General features: G+C 36.6%; 1 protein-coding gene across 6 annotated transcripts in view; it reads right to left on the bottom strand.

Moving 5' to 3' along the window:
* The window catches only part of KLHL2 (kelch like family member 2), a 116,595-nt gene that overhangs the window by 4,962 nt on the left and 87,346 nt on the right, over positions 1-24,287 (bottom strand). For 2 of the 6 annotated variants that reach the window (XM_027068490.2, XM_027068524.1), the window contains 8 exons: positions 22,900-23,009; positions 16,658-16,774; positions 15,296-15,445; positions 8,887-9,004; positions 3,438-3,635; positions 2,707-2,808; positions 1,274-1,402; positions 518-658 (listed from right to left, as the gene is read on the bottom strand). In XM_027068490.2, the coding sequence (XP_026924291.1) occupies positions 518-658; positions 1,274-1,402; positions 2,707-2,808; positions 3,438-3,635; positions 8,887-9,004; positions 15,296-15,445; positions 16,658-16,774; positions 22,900-23,009 (1,065 nt within the window). The remainder of the gene's footprint in view (positions 1-517; positions 659-1,273; positions 1,403-2,706; positions 2,809-3,437; positions 3,636-8,886; positions 9,005-15,295; positions 15,446-16,657; positions 16,775-22,899; positions 23,010-24,287) is intronic. The other 4 variants (XM_027068497.2, XM_027068510.2, XM_053216744.1 and 1 more) reach the window with 4 other exon arrangements.

Raw genomic sequence — 24,287 nt, forward strand, 5'->3', positions numbered from 1 at the left:
TAGTTTCCATTTCTATTTTCCTTTCATGGATCTTCTTTCTAAGAGGTTAGTTCCCTAATCTTGAAGACCTCAGTTTTCTTAAAATTACTTGTTGCTATTATTGTTTTAGCTTTTCCATTTTTAGAAATCAAGAACTAGTAAATTAGGGTTAGCTTCTTCAAGCTTCAGATTCAGGTAAACAACTAGCTTTTAACCTGGTACCAATATTTACTCAACCAGACTAAATCGAGAACTGTAGTCTCTAGTACATTATGCATGGTATGCAATAAAAAATGTTTGTGGTTAAGAATGAATGAATTCAAGCATCAAATATAGAGGGCTCTTCCTCTCATTTAGTCACCAAAAAGTAGCCACTAAGCTAGGCATACACTATATATAATTATTACATAAGCTTCTGTCTTTAAAGAACCAATCTATTAGAAAACCCAAACCACTAAAAGAATAAATACACAGCAATACTAGTAAAACTCTGAATACAAATCAATATACATTTCATAACTGTAAGCTAGACAGATACCTGCATTTCTTCTGCACATGTTCATATCTGCAACCTGCCTCCATGTATTGGTGGTGGGATCATACACTTCAACACTTTTTCGTACTAAAGGACCATCATGACCCCCTACAGCATACAGTAAATTGTTTAACACACCAACACCTATAAAACACAAAGAACCAAACTAGAGCAGAGTAAAAGGGACAAGAAATTTAGAACATATTGGGGTTTCTACAAATGACTTGTAAAAGTAAGTCAATATTAAAGCATACAATCTAAGAAATGGAAATGAACAGAATTGACAAATGAGTATCCCAATAAGAACTATTATTCTAAAAGAGGGATGTCAAATAGAATAAAAATAATATGTACGTGAAACACAGAGACGCAAGTCCTTTAACATGATCTCTTGAAATCAACTTTCATGGTGTAAGCAAACCAGTATTAAAGCACAAAATTTGTAAGAAAAGGATATAAAGAGACTTGATTATTGAGTTCAATAAGCACTCAAAACAAAAACTAAAAGGAATGCCAAACAATATAAATAATTAAATGAAACACAGAAGAAGCCTTTAATATTGCACTTACAAATTTTACAGTGATATTTAAGTACACCTACTACCACTACCTGCATAATTCAAAAGACATTTGACAGTGGCATTAAAATCAGTATGTATATTTTCCGATGGTATAAAGAGATGCTAATGAATCATTTCACTTGTTTAACTCTTTTCCATCATTTTCATACTTCAATTGCTAAATGAGTTTCCTACGTACCGGCTCCACTCCGTCTGGTGCTCATTTCTGCTATATAGGTCCACTCATTTGTGGTAGCATTATAGCATTCGACTGTGCTAAGACACTGACGTGACGCTCCATCATACCCCCCTACAGCATAGAGCAAACCTAAACAAGGAATCACAAAGAAAGCCAAATTCAGAAAAAGCCATTTTTTCAAGTCATAAAGTATTTTCCTCCACAGTAGCAGTTTCCCTTTTGTTACTCATTTTTATAAATTATGAAGATCTTGCCTAATGGTGACAGTAGAGTTACCAAACTGCATTATGAAGATCTATACGTGATGGTATTAATTTAACATTTTCATCAATAAATCTGACTATAAAACAGAAACATAAAACTCACTACATCTTTGGATAACATTATTTGGTAAGTGAACAACATCCTGGAAAACAGAATATAGTAATCTTAGTAACTTGGGAAAAAACAGTTAAATCAAGAATTAGTACCAATAAGCAATAGAATATTATTTGGCAATAAAAAGAAATGAGGTACTAGTAAATGTTATAGCATAGATGAACCTTGAAAACTTTATGCTAAATCAAAGAAGCCAGTCACAAAAGAACACATACTATATGACTTCATTAATAAGACATTTCCAAAAATGGGAAATTTATCCAGAGACAGAAACTAGAGTAGTGGCTGCCGAGGTCTAGGGAGAATGGGGATGACAGTTAAGGGGAGTGGACTGCTTCTTGGGTTAAAAATGTTCTAAAATGAATTGTGGTGATGGATGTACATTGAATTGAACACTTTAAATGGCTGAATTGTTTGGTATGTGAATTATATCACAAGAAAGCTTTTCAAAAAAAAACTCAGTGCAAAGAATTATACCCACAGTAGGGAGGGAGTGAGAACCCACAGATCTGCCCAAGCAAATAAAATAAAAATCACACCAAAAAATAATACTTATAGCCTACTTAAGCTCTGTTGGTAAACAAAGTAGAATATAAATAAATAACTGTGGCAATACATCCTCTTAAATGTGAAATAGCCTTTCTCTAGAATTAAAATTTTGCACTTATGTCATTTGATTTGTTCCCCAAATAATTGTCTTAAGATCAGTTAACAGTTTTATGTAAGGTACAAACATACACAAACACAGAGAGAGAGAGGGAGAGAGAGAGAGAGAGAGAGAGAAAGAGGGAGGGAGAGAAAGGGGCAAAGAAGAGGACAGAGGGAGAGAAGGAGGTGAGGGGGAAACAAGGGCCTTACATAGGTTACTTTATATAGACAAACTAATTTAAAAAAATAAATAAAATTTTACGATGGCTACTCCTTTCCTTTTTTAAATGATCATTTGCTTGCTCATTTAGAAAACTGGTGTTTGGATTACTAGAAGAATCACTGCTAGCAATCCAGAAGCCATATGTGCCTGGAAATGTTCACCTAAAAGAACAGTCAGCACCCACCTCCAACAACACCGACACCCACGCTGCTCCTCCTTGTGTTCATGGGAGCCACGTGAAACCACTCATTAGACTTTATATTATATGCCTCCACAGATGATAAACCTATAATAAAGCACAGTGCTCTTCATTTCCTCCTCTAAAAAAAAGTGAGGTAATTTTTCTTTTATATATATTATTAGGGAAAAATACTTTAGGTATGTTACATTGGGCTAAAATTAAAAGAGGAAAATGGTGGAAGGTAAACATGTCAATTACATAATAAATAGGCATAGCCTCTCTTCCCCAGGGCCCCTAACCATGCTACTCACACTTACTAGCTTTTTAAATGTAGTAAGAGGACTGACAGTGATCCATAAGGAAGAAAATTTATATACTTAGTATTCTTACACTATTTAAAAGAGTTCTTTTAACATTTATTTATTTTGAGAGAGAGAGAGAGAACAAGTGCAAGCAGGGGAAGGGCAGAAAGAGAATTCCAAGCAGACTCTGTGCACTATCAGCACAGATCTCATGAACTGTGAGATCATGACCTGAGCCAAAATTAAGAGTTGGACGCTTAACCACCTCAGCCACCCAGGTGCCCCTAAAAGAATTCTTGATGGTAGTTTTTAAACTTATCTTTATAAATACCCGTTAAAACACTCAATGTCTAATTTTGCCCCAATTCGTTCCCTAAATGTGATTGTTGCGTTAATTCTAATGCAATGTAGAAAAGATGAAAAGGAAGTTACCTGTACTGCCATCAAAGCCTCCCACAGCATATAACAATCCATTTAATACAGCAGCCCCCAAAGTGCTTCTGCGGTCTCGCATGTTAGCAACACTGGTCCACTGATCTTTCACGGGGTCATAGGAATCTACAGTGCGGACTCTTAAGGAGCCATTAAAGCCACCAACAGCAAAAACGAGCCCAGCCATGTAGACCATCCCTGCAAGAGAAATCCAGCAGTTAACGATGAGTATGCAACCATACTCATACCATAGATAGACTACCATACTATCTAAAGGCTGCATTCCAGTAAGTCTATAGCTGTTGTCAGAATATAAGCTACTCTTAGGAGAATGCTGACTGAATAGAATTCTACTCATTAGCAAGAGTATCTAACCAATACATTTTCCTCCTTTCTAAGATTATTAAAAAATCCAATGGTATGGGCTGACATATTATTCTGACTCTTGACTTTTTCAAATATTTATTTATAGACTTAAATACTGAGCCAAGAAGTTTGCCAACTACTTGTATACAGTTCCCATGGCTTTCAATTTTGGATCTTCTACTTTATATGTGTATCTTAATTTGCACAATATACTTCTGGTTTATCACAGTGCAATAAATCAGGGGACAGTAAATTACAGCCTGCAGGCTGATTATTTTTTGTAGAACCTATGAGCTGGGAAGGGGTTTTACATTTTTTAAAATCTATGTATTTATTTTGAAAGAAAGAGACACACACGAGAGGGGCAGAGACAGAGAATCCCAAGCAGGCTCTGCACTGTCAGTGTAGAACCTGATGAGGGACTTGAACTTACCAACCATGAGATCATGACCTGAGATGAAACCAAGAGTCGGACACTTAACCGACTGAGCCACCTAGGTGCCCTTACATTTTTTTAATGGTTGAAAAACCACCAAAAGAAAATTTTGTGACATGTAAAAAATTACATGAAATTCAAATTTCTGCATTCATAAGTCTTACACAGCCCCACCCATTCATTAATGTAGTATCTATGACTACTTTCACACGATAGTGGCACATGAGCTGTGACAAAAACCATATAACCCCCAGAGCCTAAAATACTCACTCTCTGGTCCCAAAGAAGTTCGCTGATCCTGGGCTAAAGAGAGGTTAGGGAATCCCTGGATGAAGCCAAATTGCTAGCCTCTGGATCTCAAACACCTTTTCACTTTTCTAAGCTTTCTCCTGTGCTTCTCCTGATCTGAGAAGCCCCTCTCACCATCCACTGTGCTTTCTTCAAGTTTAAAGTCCTACTGAAAGTTCCACATTCTCTAGGAGGCCTTCCTCGAACCACTTGAGCCTGAAGAAATTACCTCTAGCTCCTGAACCCCTAGAGCAAATAATACTCTATACAGCGCATTTGAGGTTAATAAATCTTACTGAACCTGCATTATCATCACTTTAAATTGTTCAAAGTTTTATTTTTAAATTCTGTAGTGTTTATGTCACTGCTCAGATGAAGGCAGGCATTGTGCCTCACAGTTCTCTGAATCCAGCCGGGAGAACAGGAATCACCAGCTCTGTGATGACCAGCTCAGTGTTTCCTATGATGGTGTCAGGCAAGCATACATCACTACCCCCGATTGTCTTACCCTCTGATGCTTCATCCCCAGCTCCCAAAATATTTAGGGATGTGTAGTCCTTCATATGGCATGAAGACTCCTACTGTTCAAATGAAGCTGCCCATGTTGGCAGCTCCCTGTCAGAGAAAGGAATGACTTCCCAGTCCCTGCTTCAATCAGGAAATGAAAACTCAAGCTAGTTTCTGGTAAATCTTCAGAGTTTGAGGAGAGCTGTAGGCAGTGGACAATTTAAGTAGGCAGGGGACTAATAAATGCTAGACAGTAACCCCTGGATTCCTGAGTGCCCTCAGTAGCAGAAAATGTGGTAGATCTCCTGGGAGGGTGGGGGGAGAGGCAGTGAGCAGTGAACACTGCAGGCAATATATTTCACCGTGAAAATGCCCTATATCCCAATTCATAAGGAGCACTGGGGAATGTTCACTGTGGAAATTTGGTGCATTTCAATGTTTTCTTTTCTCTACAAACAAAACAAAAATCTATCATTTCTTGGAGACAGTATAATATGCTTACCAAGTGGTAGGGTATAAATGACTCAATATATGAGTCCAAACACTCTGGGGTAGAGGTGGGTGAACTAAAAGAATTGATACTTGGGGCACCTGGGTGGCTCAGTTGGTTAAGTGTCTGACTTTGGCTCAGGTTGTGATCTTGGAATTCATGAGTTAGAGCCCCACGTCAGGCTCTGCACTGACTGCAGAGCCTGCTTGGGATTCTCTCTCTCTCTCTCTCTCTCTCTCTCTCTCTCTCTCTCTCTCTTTCTCTCTCTCTCTCTCTCTCTCCCTCCCTCCCTTCCTCCATCCCTCCCTCCCTCTGTCTCCCACTTGTGCACTCGCTTGCGTGCTCTCTCTCAAAATAAATAAACTTAAAAAAATAAATAAAAGAACTGACATTCTTCACAGTTATAGGGAAGCAAAGCACCCAGACGTTTGAGTAATTTGGCCATAATTCCACAGTTAAAGGGCATCAACTCTAATCTAAAGTGGGTAGAGAAGCACACTGTACTTTCATGGGGACACAATGAAAGTAAAATTTACTCATGAACAGTAAACTTTGGAATGGACCCAGGCTAATGACTTATGGTACAATAAAAAGGAAACTGAATCAGGAATCAGATATGAAGTAAGAAACCAGTTATAAGTATCACAGAAGACTCCAACAGTAACAATAAAGATAAAATACCTATGAATAAACTTGCCAAGAAACATGTAGAAGCATATGAAGAAAATGTTAAAAATCTACTAAAGAGGGGCACTTGGGTGGCTCAGTTAAGTGTCTGACTTCGGCTCAAGTCATGATCTCACGCCTTATGAGCTCGAGCACTGCGTCAGGCTCTGTGCTGACAGCTCAGAGCCTGGAGCCTGCTTCGATTTCTATGTCTCCCTCTCCCTCTGCCCCTCCCCCGCTCATGCTGTTTCTCTCTCTCAAAAATAAATAAAAACATTAAAAAAATTTTAATAAATAAAAAAATTAAAATCTGAAGAAAGAAGACAGGAGTCCCATCACCAGTCCCATCACATATTAAATTATAAACCACAGTAATTATAACAACAACTGCTCTGTTTTGATGCATAAATTGGCAAGACAAATCAACGGAACACGATATTTAGAATAAAACCAAGTAAATGTAGAAATTTAGTATATGATAGGGGCAGCACTTCAAATGAGTAGAAACAGCTAGGTTAGCCATTAGAAGTCTTTGGACAACCGGATACCATTAAAAAAACAAACTCTACATCTTACTTCTTATATCAAAATAAAGTCTAGATGTTTTTGATATGAATATAAAAAACAAAACTTTGAAAGTACTAGAAAAATTCGTATTTTAGAATATAATTTTGTTTTAGAGAAGAAACCTAACAGGTACCACCTTAACCAAGTGATTGAAGTTACTATCACCAGAAATACTCCATCTAATCATGAGAAAACATCACACCCAAAACTGAGAGACATTCTTCAGAATACCTGACCAAGTACTCTTCCAAAGAATCAAGGGCATGAAAAATATGGAAAGACTATGGAACTATTACAGAGGACTATCACAGAGGTCAGAGGAGACTAAGAAAATATGACAATTAAATACAATGTGGGATCCTGAAACAGAATAAGGACATTAATGAAAAAACTCATAAAATACGAAGTCTGTAGTTTAGTTAACAGTAATATACCAACACTAATTTCTTAGTTTTGATAATTGTATCACAGTTGTGTAAGATAATAATATTAAGGAATAAATATATCAGAGCTCTTTGTAGCATCTTTGTAACTCTTCTGTAAGTGTAAAATTATTTCAACACAGAAGTAAATAATTTTTTTAACTTAAAAATAAAAAACATGTGTATGTACATACACACACAGTTTTACAGTAAGGATTTTCTACACAAGAAATAAATCCTTAAGTCCAAAGGCAAAACTCTGATGTACAGGACTTCATAAAAAAGCAAAAATTTGGGGAGCTTGGGTGGCTCAATCAATTGAGCGTCTAACTCCAGATTTCTGCTCAGGTCATGATCTCACAATTCGTGGGATTGAGTCCCACTTGGGATCTGTGCTGACAACATGAAGCCTGTTTGGGATTCTTGCTCTCCCTCTCTCTCTGCCATCCCCCTGCTTGTTCACACGCACACACACTCTCTCTCAAAATAAATAAACAAAAAAAATGGCAAAAATTTTACATGGCAAAAATAACGCAGGTAAAATCAACAAAGATTAACACAAATATTCACACATGTGACAGACAAAAATGATACTTTCCTTACCATATTTCTGTCAAATCAATAAAATAATATAATAAGAAATGGCAAAAATCATAAACTGACAATTCAGAAAGATGTTTAACTTTCCTCATAATAAAAGAAGTATAAAGTAAGATAACATTTTTCACCTACCAGACTAGCAAAACTCTAAACATTTAATCACAAGATGTTGTTAGGAATGTAGGGAAATTGACACCTTCATATTTTACTATTAGTAGTAATAATTGGTAGTTCCTCTTAGGATACCCTTTGAATCAGTCATTACAGTTGTAGAGTTTTACACCCCACTAAAATATACTGGCACGTGTACATAATAATGTATATATAAGGAATTCATTATGGCATTGTTTATAATGTAAATTTAAAAACAATTTTTAATGTTCAATTAAAAATTCGCAAAAATTACACTAGACCCAGACCGCCCCCCCCCCCAAAAATACTAAACAGCTCTTAAAGAATGAAGTAACTCTATGCTGACAGGTAACAATCACCAAGAAATACTGCTCAAGTACTGCCTTCCATTTTGCTATGGAAGCTATGAATTATGGATCCAAATTTGAGTCCCAGGAAGAATCCTTAGAGTTTACAACTGCCTATTCTGACTGCAGTTTTGGCTAAATAAGGTCTATTTCAACAAATGTTTATAAAGTGCAAGCTTGGAAGTAGGCAACTTACTGTGGACTATGGCTAAGGCAGGAGTCTCTTAGAACTAAGGGTCCCACTCTAAAAAATTATTTTTCAGCACTTCAGCAAAGGTAACTAGGAAAATATCAACCAAATTGCTAAGCTATGCTGCTTTATATTAGAGAATCAGAAAGGTATGTAAAGATAAAGACTGAGTGGCTGTTCCCAATAATGTCTTGGGACATTAAAGATACATCTATATTGGGGCACCTGATTGACTCAGTTGGCTAAGCCTCCAACTCTTGATTTCGGGTCAGGTCATGATCTCATAGTTCGTGGGTTTGAGCCCCACATCAGGCTCTGTGCTGACAGCATGGAGCCTGCTTGGGATTCTCTCTCTACTCTAATTAATAAAACAGGACCTCAGAGAGAAGCTCCCAATGACACAGCAGTAGAGAAAGGACCATAATGCATCATGCTTACCTGCCCTACATCGCCTGGAAGGCAATTCTGCTACTTGGTGCCATCGCTCTTCTTTAAAGTCATAGCATTCCACACTTCGGATAGCCTTTGGTGCTTGGCCCCCAACTACCACCATCAGCTGGAGGGCAGAAATGTAAGCATTTGAATAAACAACTATTGCATTTTGGGGGGATTTAAAATGTCTTACAAAGACATTGATGTGGAGAGTGTTAGGATGAAGATGGTGGGGTGAGCTGGGGAAAAACAACCACCTAATCAACACTTAATAAACATCAACAAAGGGGGCACATGTTAGAACTACAATTCTATTATCTAGCACATTTAGTCAAAAATAAGGATTTCAGAAACTAAAATAAGTTTCTGATCCTTCAAGCAAAAGCAGAATTAAAGCCAAAAAACAGCAGGCAGTCAGCACTGGCAAGGCTGCAGTACGTCATAGGGCTTGCTATAAACTAAACCCTGGCTTTGTAACGATCAGGGATTAGATCTCCACAATCCAGGAGTACAGATAGAAGTGAAATTTATGTTAGTGGGTAGGTGAGATGAAAAGGATGGTAAGGTATTAAAAGAAACATGGAAGAAGGTGGGGGGAAAAAAACCTATTGAAAAAGGGGGAATAATTGAATTGGGAGTTCACAAGAGAGCACACATTCCTGTATCTCAAATAGAGATGCCACACAAATAATGGAGATGCTAGAAATCATAATGAATGAATGTACAATAACCTAGTGCTGAGAATAAATAAGGTCTACAAATTTCTACATTTCAACTCAATCCAACAACTATTTACTAAGTGCCTGTCATCTATCTACACTTGTCCAGAACTAAGCTAGGTATTATACACATAAGAAATATAAGACATAATCTCTACCTCCCAAGAGCTTATAGATCTCACTAAGGAGACAAGACCCATGAAGTAATTCAAGAACAATATACATTTATTTATGACCAAAAAGGTATACGATTAGTATAGACATTAGTCACTAATGTTGATCAGAAAATGGAATGTTGCCATAATTTAATGAAAGCTTCCTGGAGGGAGTGGAACCTTGAGAGACAGATGGAATTTTGCAGTCACTGTGTTTGTCTTTTACTGAGTACAAAGGGGCACTTTTTGGCAACAATGGAAACACAGCTGTCAAATCAGAAGAACATAAAAGTCAATGATGTCACATATGGAAAACTTTAAAGAATGGCAAGGACCTTAGGGGAAAGTTGAAATGATGATAGGAGAAAATAGATGTTCAAAGGAAATAAAAAAATCAAACAAACAGAAAGTGGAATGATTCATACATACAAAGAGGGGAGGTTTGCAACCTTGACTATGACCTACCTGTACTTAGAACTACAGAAAGACAGGTGCACAGAAAACAGAATTCCTTAGAGTAAATCCCAAGTTTCCAAAAAGAATCCTATTTTATTAACTGGAAGAGTTTAAGGAATTTTAAAGGTTTTAAAAAGAAGACTGAGCATAGACCAATTACACGATTTTCTTCAGATGTGTCATTTTTCTAATGTTGATGTAAATAAATAAAAGGAAGAATTAACAAAGAAAATCCACAATATTCTCTCCACATATTACGGAAGAGGAAAGAACAGGGAAGAAGGCAAGGTTGTAAAATCATAGAGGTAGAATAGACAGAAAGATCAACACCATATCCAGGTGTTTATATAAGATCAATCAGAATTTAAACTTCTAAACACTGTCTGGCAGTTAGGCAATAGTTAAGAGGCTTAGTTAACATCTCTGATAAAGATCAATCTAAAAAAATCTCCACACCTGAAAAACATAATCCAGTGAAGAAATGGGCAGAAGACATGAATGGACACTTCTCTAAAAAAGACATTCAGATGGCCAACAGACATATGAAAAGATGCTCAACGTCGCTCCTCATCAGGGAAATACAAATCAAAACCACACTCAGATACCACCTCACACAGGTCAGAGTGGCTAAAATGAACAAATCAGGAGACCATAGATGCTGGCGAGGATGTGGGGAAACGGGAACCCTCTTACACTGTTGGTGGGAATGCAAACTGGTGCAGCCGCTCTGGAAAACAGTGTGGAGGTTCCTCAAAAAATTAAAAATAGATCTACCCTATGACCCAGCAATAGCACTGCCAGGAATTGACCCAAGGGATACAGGAGTGCTAATGCATAGGGGCACTTATACCCCAATGTTTATAGTGGCACTTTCAACAATAGCCAAATTATGGAAAGAGCCTAAATGCCCATCAACTGACAAATGGGTAAAGAAGATGTGGTTTATATATACAATGGAATACTACTTGGCAAGGAGAAAGAACGAAATCTGCCCATTTGTAGCAAAGGGGATGGAACTGGAGAGTATTATGCTAAGTGAAATAAGTCAAGCAGAGAAAGACAGATACCATATGTTTTCACTCATATGTGGATCCTGAGAAACTTAACAGAAGACCAGAGGGGAGGGAAAGGGAGTAAAAACAAAGTTATAGAGAGGAAAGGAGGCAAACCATAAGAGAGTCTTAAATACTGAGAACTGAGGGTTGATGGGGGGTGGGGGAGAGGGGAAAGTGGGTGATGGGCATTGAGAAGGGCACCTGTTGGGATGAGCACTGGGTGTTGTATGGAAACCAATTTGACAATAAATTATACCTACTATCTATCTATCTATAGATAGATAGATATAGACATATATAGGAAATAAATCAAGCACATGTTGTTAATGTTCTAGAACAAGATTAAGTCTAAGTATAGTTATACATTTTGAAAACATTGTACTTCTCTATGCTTTGCTTACTTATTAAGGTGTTTGACATGTTCAAAAAAATTAACCAGGCTAATTTTTTAAGTCTATTCTAAATCATTTAAGGGGATTCCATTATTTTTATATTAAGAGTTGAAATATTTAAGGAAGATTAACTTATGAAGTTTATTAGCAATTATTTAATAAATCAAACATTTAAGAAAATGTAAAAAAAAGAATAAAAAGTTTATTATTATTATTATTTACAAACCTCTAGCTATTCTACCACTGTTCAATAGAAATGTGATATATATAATGTGCATATCATTGTAAATTTTCTAGCAGCCACACTAAAAAGCATTAAAAGAAAAAAAAATCTCCAAAGGGAATATTTTTTTAAAAAACCTTGAGAAACAATATGGGTTTATTAGATTTCATGATTCTTAAACTTTGAATCTCATGTTTTCCATGCAGTAGTTCACTTTTGCATATCAAAATAAGAATGGAAGAGAAAATGTACTACTGAGTACAGAGAATGCTAGTGTTATCTGTTCTGTACTCACCCACGTAAAATGGGGTGAGGATTTGGGACTCCAGGAATCAGAGAGAACAGGGACAAAGAATGTATAATGGGAACACAAGAGAGCAAGGATATTTGTATGACATCAAGAGACTGCACTAATAACCACTATGCTACTAACCATCAAAAGAGGTGCTCATGACGCTAACACTCCAGTTATTTGTAAAAGACATTTGATATCATTTGAGAAACACCAAACTAATTATGCTACTGTAAAGAAATAGAAAACTGGGAACACTTTTGGTATGGAAAAATTAAATGTGACATATTTAAGGAAGGCAAGGGGTAGGGAGTTAAAAAAATTCAAGTGACCATCCTAAAATGTAGATCGGTTAAAACTTCATTTTTTTTCTTCACCTATTAAGTATTAGTTAGAAATTGCCTCCTGAAAACTCCAGTTTCATAATTTTCCAGTTGGAAATCTCAACACATATGCTGGGTAAAATACAGAAAAATAGATACACAGAACTAATGATAGCATTTGTTAAAAAAAACAGATTCCAAAGTGAAAAAGAAGCCACAAAGTATAGTAGCAAACACACATAGTTTGTCACTATGATGTCCAAAGGCAAGAGTGCTTACAAAATCCCAATACTGTTTACTGGAGATGCAAAACTAATGTCTGAGATATAAAAAGAATCATTCATGCAAATTTGTATGTATATATCAGAGCCTAATATAAGAAGTACTAAGTCACTGTCATGGTAGACATATTGCCAAAACATTACAAAAGTTTTCTTAGAACCACTACCGCATTTTGTCTGATTTTACTTATCATTACTATGAAATATGTAGGCATGAGAAATCAATCTTTGCTTCATTCTTACCTACTCAGAATTAATCTTGAATATAACCACTTGAAAACGCTGAAAGAGCATCCAACATAAGCACTTTTTCAAAAATATATGTAGACAAGTAAATTTTGAGAAGGGATCATGCAAATGCAAGGTCAAAGCAACAGTGGAGTTCACTACCATTTGCCATGTCTGCTGCCCCTCCTCCCTAGTCACCTGAGAAAGCACAATGAAACAGAACCTTCATGGACAGTATACCAACCACAAAAAAAAAAAAAAAGCTAAAGAATTGAGAAATCCAAAAGTATAATAAGATTGGAAGGGCCATTCCAAAGCCATAGCCAGAAAAGCCCAGAAACAATATAAACTGAAGAGATAATCACAACTCTACAAAAGAGAAAATAAAATACCTGATAAGATTTTACCAAGAACTCTTTAGAAAGTTTCCAAAAGTGACATGTTTATTTCAGAAATCAGAAGAGAGTTAGTTTTCACTCTAAAGGTCTTTGCAGGATAAAGATAGCAATGCTAAAGATGCCAGAAGAGGGGATATACAAATATGAAATGTTTAAAAAAGTATTAAAGATAAAACAAACCAGAAGGAAGCTGACAGAGCTAGCATAAAATAGTAATTTAAATGGGCTAAGACTATGAACGCTTATTATAATTTTTAAGAACAAAAACTGACACCAAATAATATGGACAAATATGAAGTGATGAAGATTTATAAAGATGGCTATTTATAAAAGCAGGTAAAAGGGTATTTGGAAAATGTAAACATTTATAAAATCAGCAGACCCAGATGGCATGCATACTAAGATGTTAAGGGAACTAGCTAATGTACTTACTGAGCCACTTACAATTATTTTTGAAAAATCTTGGAGAACTGAGGAGAGATCAGAAAATTTAAAAACGGCAAATACCAATTCTCAAAACAGGGTAGGAAGTGAATGCCTTGTAAATACCTTCTAAGTGATAATAGTTCTGAGTAAAAATTTAGAATATTTTGAGAAAAGCATCCAAACCTCTAGGAGACGACAAAATGATGAGTAACACGCAGAGGGATGTTAAAAAAAAAAAAAAATCATGCCAAATTTGAGTCTATTTGATCCTGAATCTCACCGGACATTACAGGCCAAATTACTTATTTTTGGCTGAGATAAATTATCTCTGTTTAGATAATAAACATAATCATATGGACTGAAATTTTCTGCAATGGACTATGTCAGTGAGTGGGTATTTCTAGCAAGGTATCACCAGGGAGAGTGCTGAGAGGTTCATTCTAGATTAAAATGTTTACTAATGATCTAGAAAAAGGAGTAAATAGCATACTGGCAAAATACACAGTTGGTTCTAAATTGAGAACTGATGTTAACACTGGGCAGAACAGAAAAACAGTATCGATAAAGATGTGAAGCAATTAAAAATGTAGATTCCAAAAATAAAACTTGAAAAAAACACTAAAAAACATTAAGTGAAAGAATTTAAAAGACATAATTTAATGGAAAGGATAGAGTGGTAACTAAAGATGATATCAAAAAACAATGGGTAATAGATTCTTATTTCTTAATTGATCATTGCCCCAAATGCATACAAGAGCTAAAAAATACATAAATAAAAGCATTACACTATGGGTCATTCTGATTAGACCCTACACAAAATGACACATAAAGTGCTGGTCTTCCAGTACTGTGAAGATGAAAAATGAGTACAAGAAATTGCACAGAAATGAGGGTTTTTTCTGAAAGGAAAATTAAATCAGTGAAACATACATGGCTTCAACTAAAAAGATAAAGGTAGAATATGAACCTTGACACAAGGGAATATTGAACACTGGAGATCTGGGAGGACATATGGTGAACCTTACACTGATGGCTACATAGCAAGCGTGAGTGCACCGTCAAAGAGTATACAACAGGGAATAGGAAGGAAATGTACTGAACAGGCTATTCATCAGCTTTAACTCTAATATGTAATTCTGCGAAACTACAATTATTATCTATATACACAGCTTCCAGAGAAATCTTTTTACCTACTCTGATTTTCCTTTCTACTCTAACTGAAGCTAATGAGACTCAGAAGGGAAAAAGATCAGTTGCCTTCTGTTCCAGAACAGTGACATCATGCGGTTTATAAAGATTAAATGAACCAAACAATCCCCACCCTCTACAGACAAACCCAACAGGGAAGTTGAGTTATATACACTACAGTGAATTCCCAGGCACATAAAAATTCAGACGAGTAAAAGTATTAACAGCCTCACTATGGGCCTTTCAGATGAAATAATAAGTGTGAACAATAGATCCTACTTTGGGAAGGTTCATGGGTGTCCTCAGTCGGGTCCGGACACTCTTCATTAATATACGCTGCTCTGTCGGCAGCAAATGATACTTCATAGCTTCAATGAGGTAATCTTTGCAGGCACTGCTATTCTTGACCAATGCCTCCTCTTCAACCCTCTGTAAGAAGAGAGAAGACACACCCCATGAGGGGAACAACTATTTCATGATAAAACAGACAAAGCAACAGAGTAAAGAAGAGGGAAAAAAGCAGTAACTATCCTCTCTGGTTCAGTCTTTCCCTTACAAAGGAACGTTTATAAATATCACCAAGAGAAAAATAAATGAAGCCCAAAAATGCTCAAGTATCTGGTGCGCAGAGAAAAACATACGTATGCAACAAAGAGAAGAACTACAATCAAAATTATATACCTCAACATCGGCTACAGAATAACCTTTAGATCATACTATATTTGCCTATTTCTTATCTTTAAACATCAAGCCAAAGAGTAAGAAAAGAATTTAGACAACGAGTTCTTCAGGTAGAGTAGCAATACTAATAAGCTAAAGGCAATTTTTCAAACACAAAAAGGCAAATAAAATATCCAGAAGAGGGACTCAAAATATTCTATAACAATGTGCCTACACCACAACTAAATCTTGAACCTGCTATTCCTGACCTCAAATGCAGGACAGGTTTTTCTGTTCATTTTCTTCATAGTGGAGTATCAATGATTATACAGATCACAATAAATAATGAGGCTTCAAGAAATCCTAAAATGCTCAGATTGAATCTCTTAATAAAGAAGGTTTCCTTGGATGGCTCCAATTATAAAAATGTTGAAATGTTCCAAGTAGGATACTAATAATAAAAAAATAAATTCAAAGTTGTTCATAGACTGCTAAAGATCCATTTATTTCTACTTATTTCAAATAGGCTGGTTTTCCTCACCTTAGAAACAAAGACAGAAACCCAATGCATGCCACTATAATACTATGAAGTTGAATTCAATGGTATTTGGGTCGCATGTCAAAACTCCATTTCTGCAGGGCAATCAGAAGAAGCTATCAAAGGGAAAGCACAGAAGAGGCAGAGCAGGGACACAGAGCCACAAGTGCATTTATTTATGTGTAAATTACCATAAATACTGCCTCTATAAGTTCTAGTATCTGCTTGCCCACATCAGAAGTGGGGAGAAGTAAATTCCAAGAATGGGGAGTGGTCTAAGTAAAGGAGCAGCTGCCGAGGACTGCAGGTGCCTTTATCATTCTCTGTCCTGCGCCCTGTGGTCTGCATTCTGCAGGTGTTATCACCGTGTAACAGAGATCTCCATGCTGTCAGCCCAGTGACAAAGTGCTATGTGTATTCAGGTGTTGTGAATATGCTTTTACCTGAACTAAATATTCCCGAGGAAGCAAAGGTAACCGCACATGTTCCATCAGCCGTGCCATAAATTCCTGCCTTACATCCTTGTCATGGTTTACCCAAGCTATTACTGCTTCAAATACCTTGCAGAAAATGTGGGGAAAAGAAAATAAGTAATGAGTTATGTACCAAGGTATCTGAATAAAGTATGATGAAATTACATTTTGTATACAATTCTTGCTAAGACATTCAAGTTTAATACATGGCTCAGGGGCACCTGGGTGGCTCAGTACTTAAAAAGTTATCCAATCTATTTCTTTTTTTTTTTTCATTTGACAGAAGCACTTTTTTCCCCTGCTTTATTGAAATATAATTGACAGATAACACTGTATAAGTTTAAAGTGTTCATTGATAGACTTCTACACTGTGAAATGATTGCCATCAAAGCTCTAGCTAACCCCTCCATCATGTCACATAATTACTTCTTTTTTTGTGGTGTGAACATTCAAGATCTATTCTCTTAGCAACTTTTAAGTATATAATGCAGTTTTATTAACTATAATCACCATACTATACATTCTCCAGAACTTATTCATCTTATAATGAGAAATTTGTATGTCTTTGACCAACATCTCCCCATGTCTCTCATCCTCAACCCCATCTACCACCACTCTACTATGTTTTTGTGAGTTCAGTTTATTTAGATTCCACATATAAATGATACCATACAGTATTTGTCTTTCTCTGTCTTATTTCAATTAGCATAATACCTTCAAGGTCCGCACATGTCACAAATGGCAGTATTTCCTCTTTTCTCATGGTTGAATAATATTCCTGTATATGTGTGTGTGTGTGTGATACTTTCTTATGCATTCATCCACTGAGGGACAATAGGCTGTTTCCAAATCTTGGCTATTATGAATAATGCTGCAATAAATCAATGCACACCCGAGTGCAGATGTCTCTTCAAGATTCTGTTTTCATTTGCTTTGGCTATATATACCCAGAAGTGGCATTGTTGGATCATATGGTAGTTCTATTATTAATGTTGTAAGTACTTTTAGTACTTTTATGTATCTAGTATTTTTTATTTGGTATTAACTAAGCACTTAACCAAATACATTATCTAATCTTCTTGAACTTAAGTGGTAGCTGTGATAATCAGATGATACGTGATCTAATTCACTGTTGATGACTTTTCTAAATTGAATTTGGTTCTATTTACTTGATTTAAATCTCAAGTCTCTTGCAATTCCTATCAAAATAACATCAGCATTCTTCACAGAGCTAGAACAAACAATCCTAACATTTAAATGGAACCAGAAAAGACCCTGAATAGCCAAAGCAATCTTGAAAAAGAAAACCAAAGCTGGAGGCATCACAACCCTTCAAGATGTATTACAAAGCTGTAATCATCAAGTCAGTAGGGTACTGGCATAAAAACACACTCAGATCAATGGAACAGAATAGAAAACCCAGAAATGGACCTACAAACGTATGGCCAACTAATCTTTGACAAAGCAGGAAAGAATATCCAATGGAATAAAGACTGTCTCTTCAGCAAATGGTACTGGGAAAACTGGACAGCGACATGCAGAAGAATGAACCTGGACCACTTTCTTCCACCATACACAAAAATAAACTCAAAATGGATGAAATACCCAAACATAAAATAGGAAGCCATCAAAACCCTCAAGGAGAGAGCAAGCAAAACCTCTTTGACCTTGGCCACAGGAACTTCTTACTCAACATGTCTCCGGAGGCAAGGGAAACAAAAGCAAAAATGAACTATTGGGACCTCGTCAAAATAAAAAGCTTCTGCACAGCAAAGGAAACAATCAGCAAAACTAAAAGGCAACCAACCGACAGAATAGGAGAAGATATTTGCAAATGACATATCAGATAAAGGGTTAGCATCCAAACTCTGTAAAGAATTTATCAAACTCAATACCCACAAAACAAATAATCCAGTGAAGACATGTGTAAAAGACATGAATAGACACTTCTCCAAAGAAGACATCCAGATGGCCAACTGACACATGAAGAAATGCTCAACATCACTCTTCATCAGGAAAATACAAATCAAAACAATGGGATACCACCTCACACCTGTGAGAATGGCAAATATTTAACAACTGAGGCAATGACAGATGTTGGCAAGGATGCTGAGAAAGAGGATCTCTTTTGCACTGCTGGTGGGAATGCAAACTGGTATAGGCGCTCTGGAAAACAGTATGGGGGTTCCTCAAAAAATTAAAAATAGAACTACCCTATGACCCAGCAATTGCACTACTAGGTATTTTTCCAAGGGATACAGGTATGCTGTTTTGAAGGGGCACATGCACCCCAATGTTTATAGCAGTGATATCGACAGTAGTCAAAAGTTTGGAAAGAGCCCAAATGTCCATCGATGGATGAATGGATAAAGAAGATGTGGTATATATATACTATGGAGTATTACTCGGCAATCAAAAAGAATGAAATTTTGCCATTTGTAACTACATGGATGGAACTAGAGGGTATTATGCTAAGCAAAATTAGTCACAGAAAGACAAATATCATAAGGCTTCATTCATATGAGGAATTTAAGATACAAAACAGATGAACATAAGGGAAGGGAAGCAAAAATAATATAAAAACAGGGAGGGAGACAAAATATAAGAGACTCTTAAATATAGAGAACAAACAAAGGGTTACTTTGGAGTAACTGTGGAGAGGTTGTTGGAGGGGGAGGATGGGCTAAATGGGTAAGGGGCATTAAGGAATCTACTCCTGAAATCATTGTTGCACTATATGCTAATTTGGATGTAAATTAAAAACTAAATTAAAAAAATAAATTTCAAGTCTCTTTGGAATAAAGCACCCAAAATATTAAAGCAAAGTGATGTTGTGGGATGAAAATCATATACCCTTATAAACAACTATTTTTGGCGTTTCTTTAGATTTACAAATAGATGTGGACCATACACTTCTAAACTGAGGGTCTGAAAAATAGATGAACTTTCTTTTCTCACAATGGAATATATTAAAATCTAATATTTGAATTTTTTCAAAAAATGAAATAAGGTCATTACAAATTAACAACATATACCTATGAGAAAGCTAATAAGCTAATATGAAGACAATAACTGACTACATAATTTCCTTCCAGACTGATGAACACATAATCAATAATTTTTAAAGTGTTGTAGGAAATGCTTGATGATGATAGTTAAGTTGATTACCGGGAACAAAAAATATTTATTTTGATACAGGAAAAGAGCGAGAAATTAAAAATAATCTACATTATAATGAACATGCCTCCTTAATTTATTCGGTCAGCAAGCACCTACCAAGTACCTCTATGTGTTGGCTGCTAGAAATAGAGGATCCTGTAAATTCTATCTACTATTTCTCAGCTCTGCTTTCTCTTCACCTGTTTCTACCATCCTGAATCAGATCCAACTACTCACTGGTTTGACTTCAACATCCTATCTGTCCCTCACCCCATTTCTGGGGTTTTGTTCATTCAGCATATCACCACTGTGACAGGTGGTCTCCAAACTGGTCCCCTAATAAAGCACCTCTCTCAGTATCCACATCTTATGCAGTAAACCTCCCACAGGGAATCTAAGCTGTCCCTGTGTAACAAACAAAAAAAAAAAAAAAAATGCAGATGCAGCACTGTGTGACTTCTGAAGCTGGGTCATAAGAAGCTTTTCTCTTTCATTATGGTCTCTTGAAATGCTCATTTCAGGGGAAGCCAGATGTCATGTAAGAAGTCTGATTACTTGAGGGGCACCTGGATGGCTCAGTCAGTTAAGTAGCCAACTCTTGATTTCAGCTCAGGTCATGATCTCATGGTCCTTTGAGTTCAAGCCCCACGTCAGGCTCTGCACTGACAGCATGGAGTCTGCTTGGAATTCTCCCTCTCCCTCTCTCCCTGTCCCTCCCCTGTTCACTAATGCTCTCTCTCTCTCTCTTTCTCAAAATAAATAAACATTAAAAAAAAATAAGTCTGATTACTTAAGATCAATCACCATGCTATGAGGAACCCAAGCTAGCCACAGAGAAGGAGGGTAGGGAAGGGGAGGGAGAAAGAGGTCAGAGGAAAGGGAGATACTAACCAAACTTCAGCCCAGGAGCCAGATAAGTGAATGAAGAAGCCATCGTGGATATTCTGGATGGATGTCCAGACGGACTAAAACCCCAGCTATACGGCTAATTTGGTATCATGCTGGTATCTCCAGATACTCAAGCCAAGCCAGCTGAAGCCCCAGACACTACAGACTGTTCCTATATGCCCTGAATGAATTCGGCCCACAGAATTGTGAGCATAATAAAATGGTTATTGTTTTGTGTCACTACACTTTGCAGTGGCTCGTTATGCAGCCGTGGAAAATCAAAACAACCTTCACGACATTTCTATAATATAGGTATTACCATGGCATTCTCCTACCATTTAAACCCTTTAAAGGCTTTTTGTTACAAGGATGACGTCAAGTTTCTTTAATACGGCTGAGAAGATATTTTATGTCATCTTCCCATCTTATCTCCCAGCATTCTGCCATACATATTCCAAACTCTAATCACAAAGAACCAACCTAATACAATTATTCTTTCATGCCTTTTTTACATTTATGTATTGTACCTCTTCCTGGAATGCCCTTCCCATTCCCACCCATCCCGACTTCCCTGGAAAACTCATAAACATTTTTAAAAACTTGGATCATAACTTTGAGAACAAGCTGATCTTGTTCCCATCCCTGGAATGATGTAATGTTCCTAAGTACCCTCTACAGCATTCTGTAGTCATCCATTTACCCTGCTGGTTGTCCCTCCAGTGGAGTAAAGAGTTCTATTTTGTTAGTATTGCCATATCTGGGACTCCGTGACAGTGTCTGGTACAAAGTAGGCACTCAATACGCATCCGTATGCGTCTAATAGTGATGTTTTCCTCTCCCCTGTATTTCTGAAGTGCTAAGATTATACATCTAACAACCATTTACTGCAAGTTTTTTCATATGGTATAGTAAATACATACGTCTTTTGGTGCCCAGGCAGGATGAATATCCTTGAGGAATAAAGCTAAATTTCATACAACTTTAAATGTAAAGCATCAAGGGGGGCGCCTGGGTGGCTGAGTTTGTTAAGCACCTGACTCTTGATTTCGGCTCAGGTCATGGTCTCACAGTTCGAGAGTTTGAATCCTGCATCAGACTCTGCACTGACAGTGCGGAGTCTGCTTGGAATTCTCTCTCTCCCTCTCTCTGCCCCTGCCCTGCTCATGCGCATGTGCTCTCTCTCTCAAAATAAATAAACTTAAAAAAAAAGTTTAAATCTTTTTTTTTAAATGTTTTATTTATTCTTGAGAGAGAGAGAGACAGAGCATGAGCGGTAGAGAGGCAGAGCAAGAGAGGGACACAGAATCAGAAGCAGTCTCCAGGCTCTGAGCTGTAAGCACAGAGCCCAGTGGAGCGCTTGAACTCACAATCTGTGAGATCATGACCTGAGCTGAAGTCAGATGCTCAACCGACTGAGCCCCTAGGCACCCCTTTAAAAAACGTTTTAAATGTAAAGCATCGAAAGAAAGAAAGTTTCACTCCCTTCAAACTCAGTATGTTCACAAGCTTTTGTGCCCTGATTCCCATAGGATACAACACCTATCCAAAGAATAAAACTCACTAAGAGAAGATTCTTCATCAATAGGAAAGGTACAGGTGGCTGACGTAGGTAGCTCAAAATGTGGAGAAATGGGAGGCTACAACCAGACAAAGCAGTTGCACAGTGCTCTGGAAGGGAGGAGGGGAGCACTGGGCCGGGCAGAGTATAAGTAGTAGGAGATCAATCTAAAGAGCATGGTCACGAATGTTCAGTCTAGAACAAGCTAAACTTTATTAGCCCTGGTAACTTCCACCAACACACATGATGGTGAAATTACTTTGGTCTGAGAAATACTGCATTTAGATCACAATTTTTACAGACATCTAGCTGTGGGAAGAAACCTAGCACCCATAAGGGCTTATTTCAGTTTAATGTGTTCAAGCTCTTGCTATGGGGTAAAGTACAAAACTCTAATGTCTAGCAATTTAGGGAACTTCCTATGGAGTGAAGAAACACACCAATTTGCACAGATAATCAACAAGTTGACTGAGTTTTTAATACCTTACAGATCAAAGGTCACTGGCTATCACTACACATATAGGATTACAAAGTTACAAAGCAAAGTGAAATAAAGAAAGGAAAAATATTACATCACTATATACTAGGAAAAAAAATTTTTCCTTACCTTCTCTTCTGAAGAAATGGTAAGTTTGTCGCTTGAGATTAAGCTGCACACTTGTTCAATGCCAAGATTGAGAAATTCTTCACTAAGGACAACATCTGCAAAATGCTGCTCTGTTTGGAGGTTAAAAATAAAATCCATTAGCACCAACATTCCATTATCCAGCTTCAAGCTGCTTTAAAAAAGAAGAGGTTTTTCTAAATCTAACCTAAGAATGAGAAGAACAACTTACTTCTTCAAAGCAAGAACTAACAAAGCCCAAACAAACTCACCTGGGGAAGTGGTCTCTACTTGAATAACAAAACAGAAGCATGAGCAGAAAGGCTGCCTTATCACATACTCAGCTGAATCACTTGTGTTTTATGTTGGTATTTTAAACATGTATTCCTTACACAGTAATAAGACTACCAGTATTTAAATCAGTAAAACCTTTTGATTACATGAATCAGAAAAATATATGGCATTATATACTAACACATTTGAATGTATTATGTAAAACATTAGAGGGTTCCAGAACATAATGGAGGAAGGATGGAAACCTGCTTTACTTGAAAACTTTAAACAAAGAAATTTTAAATGCCAGTTTGAATATATGACCATCATTTAAAAAACAGAATTGATTTATAATATAGATAATTCTGGATTCTATGACAGTTTATCTGGGGATGAAATCACACTATTTTTTACTTTCAACCCCTTTCCAAAAACTAGTAAAATTAGTAATTCTTAAAATACTAAAAAAACCTTTCTTTGATTTCAATGATAAAATATTCCCACTTCTCCAAAGGGGGCAAAAAAAACTATTAGTATAATCAATGACTTTACAACTTTAAGAATAAATCATCTACAAAGTAACCTTTCCTGAAACTCCAGCTCTCATTTATAAGACATGAGCTCACAAGGAAATGTGGCACTTTGGAGTCAGACACACCAAGGTTAAATCAGAGCTCTGTCATGTACTAACTTGGAAAACCTTGGGCAAGTTATGTCATTTCTCTAAGCCTTGGTTTCCTCATCTATAAAAGGAGAATAATAATACCTTACGTAATAAGACTGCTGTGAGGATTAAATGAACTAAGCACCTAGCATTGTGGCACAGTAGAGAGTAAGGATTTAATAATATAGCTCTTAAGTGTATTGTAATCCCTAAGTTCTAAGGTAAACCTAGGTATTTTCTAGGTCTTCACAATTAACCATATTCTAATAGTAATTTTGTTAAAAGGCTTCCTTAGGTGAAATAAAGACTTATCTCAAATGTATTTCAACATACCACAGAAACGATTAGTTGGCTTCCCTTTCAGAAACACTTCAAAATCTGGATTTACATAAACCCTATAACTATTCACTTTACAAAAGATTCCTTACAAAATCACTTAAAAAATGATAAGCAG

Source organism: Acinonyx jubatus, chromosome B1 (genome assembly GCF_027475565.1).
Source record: "Acinonyx jubatus isolate Ajub_Pintada_27869175 chromosome B1, VMU_Ajub_asm_v1.0, whole genome shotgun sequence".
NCBI classification, from domain to species: Eukaryota; Metazoa; Chordata; class Mammalia; order Carnivora; family Felidae; genus Acinonyx; species Acinonyx jubatus.